A 6,743-nucleotide genomic window follows, 5' to 3' on the forward strand; every position below is an offset into this window, starting at 1 on the left:
ACATAGGTCTTGATTGCATTGAACAATTAAAATAATGTTAAAAAATATTTTAAACGAATTATTATATATTTTTAATTAACTCTTACATTTTTTAGATATCAAAAATCTATTATTTAACCCTTTCCAACATGTTATGCTCTGTATTATGTTGCTGTATTATGTTCCGGTTTTATTAACGTTACCTATTCCTTAAAGGGGTCATATGATGCTTTTTTAAAGATCATTATTTTGTGTATTTGGTGTAACAGAATATGTTGACATGCTTTAATGTTCAAAAAACACATTCTTTTTCAAGTCTTTGCAACTTCAGGGGTCTTATCTATGCACAATCAGCTTGTAGCACTCCGAAGAGAAAGGACAACTTGAAATCGCATCATATGACCCCTTTAAAATTATGAAAACTGTTATACCCACAAACCAACATTTGGTAGACAATATTTTCTTGAAGGGTAAGTGCCTCCTTTTACTGGTCATTTTTGCTAAAAAAGAAAAAATGTATTTAAAAAAATAATAATAATAATAATTTGATGTCTGATTTTGTATGCTTTTGTGAAAAATGCCCAATAGTAATACAATTTCTTTAAAAGGCCAGGAATCTCAGTGTGCAACTGCTGATGAGACAAAGATTAACGCCGACACAGCAGAAGCCAAAGCATCAGAGATGCACAATGCATTCAGGTCCCAGGTGATAAAATAAAAAATTTTATAATACCTTTATGATATTTGCTAAGGAGAACATCAGTTGTTGTCTAAGACGAACAAATACTGAATGATTTTTCTTGTATCTTCTAAGAATTACTAAAGAGTTTTTAAGAGAGCTCTGCAAAAAAAACAAACTGTACCTGACGTCAAGGCTGAATGACACACTTTATCTTCACTATAAAGGTTTGAAATTTCCGTATTTGAAAGACTGTCTTGATATTGCATCTTTGTTATTTTCTTTTCAGCTCTTTATGTAAAGTTGTTACTTCTGCCTTGTAGGTTTTTCTTGTATTGAGGGTTTAGAGGAATATACTGGCCTGCACTGCCTATGGCTGGAATGTAATGGCATTCGCAAGATTGAAAATCTGGAGAATCAGACAGAGCTTCGCTGTCTTTTCCTCCATCAGAACCTAATTCATACTCTGGAGAACCTGGAACCACTCAGCAAGCTTTGCACCCTCAATGTCTCAAACAATTATATCAAGGTCATTAAGAACATATGTGAGTATTTGCACACACAAGTGAAAATGGCACCACACAATGTATTAACACTTTGTTCCCTGTTCTGCAATATACCATAAAGTAATTTATCTTTTGTTTTTTAGCCTGCTTAAGTGAGCTGCAAATATCCCATAACTCAGCGGAGAATGTGTGTGACAGGGAGGAGCTATCACACTGTCCATCCATCAGTGTTCTTGATCTGTCTCACAACCGCATCAGAGATCCAGCCCTCATCAGTGTTCTAGAGAGAATGCCTGACTTGGTAAAAACAGTGTATCTGTTTCCTCATATATATGATCAGTAATGCTTGCTTCTAGATGTGGACTGAATTGCTAGAAGTTAATTCATGCTTCTTTGAATTTGCCAGCGGGTGTTAAATCAATGGGTAATGATGAGGTCATCAAAAAAAATCCCAAACTACAGGAAAACTATGATTGTACGTCTAAAGCAGCTGACCTATCTAGATGACCGGCCTGTGTTTCCAAAAGACAGGTTAGCAGCAATTGCCTGACAACTGGCATGGTCAGTTTGAAGACCAATAGTCCCTACAAAGCTAGTCTTTGCTACTAGTTCATCTAGAGGCTGTTGTTGAGTCTTTTACAGACGTTTGCACTGATTCACAGAGCATGTGCAGAGGTATGGGCAGCTGGTGGTTTGGAAGGTGAGCAAAAAGAAAGGGAAATGTGGGATACGAGAGAGAGAAGGAAGATCAATGAGAGTTTGGATGCAATGACCACTATCAAAGAGAATGCACTGACGACGACAGGCTCGAGAACTTTTGGAGAAAGGCAAACACACATTCTGTTCACTTATACACTACCGTTCAAAAGTTTGGGGTCATTAAGATTTTTTACAATTAATTAAAAGTTTTATTTAGCAAGGATGCATTAAATTGACAATAAAGACTTCTACATTGTTACAAAAGATTATTACTATTTCAAATAAATGCTGTCCTTTTGAACTTTCTGTTCAACAAAAAATTCTGGAAAAAATGTATTGTAGTTTCCACAAAAACATTACAGACCACAACTGTTCTCAACATTGATAAGAAATTATTTTTGAGCACCAAATCAACATATTATAATGATTTCTGAAGGATCATGTTACACTGAGACTAGAGTAATGGCTGCTGAAAATTTAGCTTTGCCATCACAGGAATAAATTACATTTTAAAATGAATTAAAATAGAAAACAGGTTGCAATAATATTTCACAATAATGCTGTTTTTACTGCATAAGATGTTTTTCAAAAAATAAATAAATAAAAATGACCAACCCCAAACATTTGAACAGTAGTGTATACACACACCCATATTCTGTCACCTCCTTCTGACATACAGCATCATTAACAGCTTTCGGTTTACCCTCAGGAATTATAGAGCCTCCAAGTCCTGTTACTGAGGATCAGATCCCTCAGGACGAAACAATGAAACAAAAACTCCTCAAAAACAGAGCAAGAACAAACTGATCCATCAGCAGGGGCGATTCTAAGATTTTCATTTTAGGGGGGCTCAGCCCCCAATGAGGGTATAATAATAAAAAATAATAGTAAACATATAAATAAAATAAATAATGATTGACTAATAGGGTAAGGTGGTAAACTAAACTTATTGCATTTTGCAACTTATTGTATTCCACTGTACTGCATAGATAGGTATAACATTTGAGTACTGAATAAGCCATACAAGTCTTCCTGAATCCTGATCTCTCTCTCTCACACACACACACACGTTTACTTAGCTATCTAAATGGGGACATTCCATAGGCGTAATGGTTTTTATACTGTACAAACTGTATATTCTATCACCCTACACCTAAACCTACCCCTTACAGAAAACTTTCTGCATTTTTACAGTTTTAAAAAAACTTTGTTTACTTTATTTTTATACCAGTTTTACAAATGAGAACGTCTCCAAAGGGAGGTTTTTGGAGATTTTGTCATGTTTAGCTCACTTTTGGGTACAAATTTGTCCCCAAAATATAGTAGGTACACACACACACACACACACACCTGTTTGCTGTACAAACAACATTTTACTGTTTGCATTTCTAGTACAACCCTCTTTCTTTAGCTCAAGTATGCAAAACTATTTGCCATATGCACTGTAATTAATATGTTTTATATTAAAAGTACAATTTTCAAATAAAAATGGCAATGGAAATGGCTATAGCCCCCTAAAAATGGCCTAGCGACGCCCATGTCCATCAGCATCAGAGATGGACTACATTTTCAAATCTGCATCTGATAAGGAACAGATTATACAAACAACACTTGATCAAAATCATTCCGACCAGTCAAAACCAGAGAGACAGCAGACAGGTTCAGAACAGATTCTCCATCCTTTATTTGACCAGGAACAGACTGGCAAATCAGAAACCCGGGGATTGAAGACTAAAGAGGAGGAGTACCAGAAAATGAGTGTTCACACAAAACCGTTACAGTCATATCAGAGCTTTTTAGTCTCAGTTCCTGGTGCTCTTGTCACTGAACTGATCTCTGAGGATGAAATAGAGTCTATCACCCTGTCAGATGGACCAGCATTACCAATTGAAGTGAATACTTACACCATTGCTCACATCAATATAACTTCCATTTGTTTTTACAATGAATAGAATTTCATTTTCAGCAGTGGGCAGCCATTTATGCTGCGGTGCCCGGGGAACAGTCAGGGGTTCGGTGCCTTGCTCAAGGGCACCTCAGTCGTGGTATTGAAGGTGGAAGAGAGCACTGTACATTCACTCCCCCCACCCACAATTCCCACCGGACCTGAGACTCGAACTCGCAACCTTTGGGTTACAAGTCCGACTCTCTAACCATTAGGCCACGACTTCCCCTGTATAGTGTCATTTTTACAATTAACTAAAATCAAAAAAATCCTTGAAATAAATAAAAATTGTAAATATGAATAAATACTATAACAGTATCTCAATGATACTTAAATAACACTTGGTGAAAAAGCATTGTTAAGTATATAATTAACATGATAACATTTCCTAAATTGTGATGAAACATTGTGATTAAATTTTATGGCAAAGTTGTGGAGATTTACGTTACATTTTTCAGAGTGTGATCCGTCCAAAGATTCAGGTCATCTCTGGTGATGACACAGAATCAGAAGCTGTTACAAGTTTGTATCACTGGCCTCAGTCAGATGCTGTAGCCACTGATCAATCTCAGCTGCTTGTTAATGTCTCCACTAAGAGAACCTCAGTCAAGCAGCCCTGCCTTCACCAGTCAATCAGAGGCAGGAGAGGATTTCCCAAAGCCTGCGGAAAACAGAAAGACTTTTCTGATTGAGGAACTGCACTGAGTTTTTATGGTTGAACTAATGAATGAAACTATATTGTAGTGTTTCCCAACCCTGGGGGCCCTCCAGCACAAACCTTGGATGTGTATTTAAACTTGATGTCTACCTGATTTATAAATTGTGTTTAACTTTAAATCACCTAATCATATTAATCATTTAAATAAAATAATACAAATAAAATCAATAAAAATAATTTTGCTTTGAATTTTATTGCATATATTATAAATGTATTTTGCAAATACTTCAAGACACTTATTTATATATATATATAGAGAGAGACAGAGAGAGCGAGAATTATATAATATAATAATATATAATTTAATAATATAATTATATATAATATTATATAATTATGGTCATTTGAAACAAGCTACAGATACTAAATCCTGTACTAAACCATTAGATTTTAAACCATTAGACCATTAGAAGACGGAGCTGTACAGATCGGTTTATTTCGGGAACTTTTTGCCCCACATACACAACAAGTCATTTAGACATTTGCAAAAGTTAGTTTTGTACACATACAGATTGGTTCTATGCAGTCGATCCGTTTTGCAGTTCTTTAAACTGCTGTTTTCACTTGCAAATCACTGTTCACAGGCTTGCAGTGCTTTTGACTATCTTTTGGCGAAAAAAACGTGCCAAAAGTGTAAGCGCGGAAAAATGGAAGTCAGAAGCATGCAGATCATATTTATTTTGCGTTAGCATGAAGCTGCAGTTTCACAATACATGAATTACACTTACGAGTAACAGTAAAATGCTGCAAATATTTTTTTCTTGCGCTTGAAACGCGATTTACACCTTTACAAAGCTTCTCTTGCGCATGCAAATTTAATCTACGCTTACAGTCTTATGTACACTTCCACAAATATTACCCTGCGTATGCAAATCTTTTTGACGTCATTTTACCTTCATAATTTAACCTTTTCAAGTTGCTTGTTAAAAAAAAAACTACCATTAGGTGGGAGTAAAGTGAGTCGAATACTAACAGTTGTGTGACGCGCTAGAGTCAGCGGAAGTGACGCAGTTTGTGTGGATGTGGGGCTGTCATGGATGAAGTTGGTTCACCGTCGCGTCGTCGTGGTGGTCCTACGGGGCTCTCCGCCGTGCAGTCCGACACTATAGAGGGTCTGACAGAGCTGGAGGATCTGGAGCGAGTGTATGCGCAGCTATGTGCCGAAGAGGTGAATATTTGTTAGTGGAGACGCTGTTTGTTAGTCTCTATGAGCTGGACTACTAGTAAGGGTAGATAAACGCTTGTCAGCTGTGTTAGTTAGTTGATTACATATATATAAAGCGTGTGCCTGAACTGTGAGATTGTGTGCATGTTGACTATGCATTGGCATGAACTGATTATAAACGCACCTCCCTGACAGGCGGAAGTGCAGATGGAGTTGGGCGCTCTTATGGGACAGCAGAGCAACATAGAAACAAAGATGCTCGCCCTGCAGAGGATGGGGTGAGTGTGTATGCGTTTTACACTTAACATATGCTGTTGAACTGAAAGAATAGAATAGAGTGTGCTAATGAATTGTGTTTTTGTGCGTTCCTCAGACCCAACTTGCAGCTGATCGAGGGAGATGCTGTGCAGCTGTCTGGCATGATCAACTTTACATGCAGCCTGGCAGAGAACGTCAGCAGCAAAGTCAGACAGCTGGACCTCACCAAGGTGGCCATCATACACATTCGCATAAAATATACACTCTATCAAAATGACAGTCTCAGTCTGTGTATGTCAGCTTCCACTCAAGCTTTGCACCTGGTTCTGTTTCAGAAAAGGCTGTACCAAGCAATTCAGAGGGCAGATGATATTCTAGATCTGAAGTTCTGCACAGATGGTGTTCAGACAGCCCTGCGTAACCAGGATTATGAGCAAGCTGCTGCCCACATTCATCGCTATCTTTCTCTCGACCAGTCAGTGATTGAGCTCAGCAAGCAGGGTGGAGAGGGTGAGTACTTTTTGGGTTTTCTAGCAACAAGTATTACCACTGCAACTATTGAATAGTAATTTATTGAGTCATTTTCAAACATGTATGTCTATGGCAAGGGTGCCTGGTGTTAGAAATTGAATATATGATATGGATAATTCAACAAAAAATTTTTATATTTCAGTAACCATGTTTTTTGCCTATTGGTGGATAATCCAGTGAATTAAATATGTTTGGCAATTGAAAAGTGTTTTATCTGATTTGATTTTTTTTTTTTTTTTTTTTTTTTTTTTAAATTTATGGAT

General features: G+C 37.0%; 1 protein-coding gene and 1 pseudogene across 1 annotated transcript in view; both read left to right on the forward strand.

The window, feature by feature from the left end:
* Positions 1-556: 556 nt before the first annotated feature.
* Positions 557-4,582, forward strand: LOC107700349 (dynein assembly factor 1, axonemal-like; annotated as a pseudogene).
* Positions 4,583-5,506: 924 nt separating this feature from the next.
* Positions 5,507-6,743, forward strand: part of LOC107700400 (conserved oligomeric Golgi complex subunit 4-like) — a 7,618-nt gene continuing 6,381 nt past the window's right edge. The window contains exons 1-4 of the mRNA XM_016502035.1: positions 5,507-5,694; positions 5,887-5,969; positions 6,065-6,179; positions 6,285-6,459. Coding sequence (XP_016357521.1) covers positions 5,560-5,694; positions 5,887-5,969; positions 6,065-6,179; positions 6,285-6,459 — 508 coding nt within the window. The 5' untranslated portion in view covers positions 5,507-5,559. The remainder of the gene's footprint in view (positions 5,695-5,886; positions 5,970-6,064; positions 6,180-6,284; positions 6,460-6,743) is intronic.

This window comes from Sinocyclocheilus anshuiensis, unplaced genomic scaffold, assembly GCF_001515605.1.
Source record: "Sinocyclocheilus anshuiensis isolate Anshui unplaced genomic scaffold, SAMN03320099.WGS_v1.1 scaffold154, whole genome shotgun sequence".
Lineage (NCBI taxonomy): Eukaryota > Metazoa > Chordata > Actinopteri > Cypriniformes > Cyprinidae > Sinocyclocheilus > Sinocyclocheilus anshuiensis.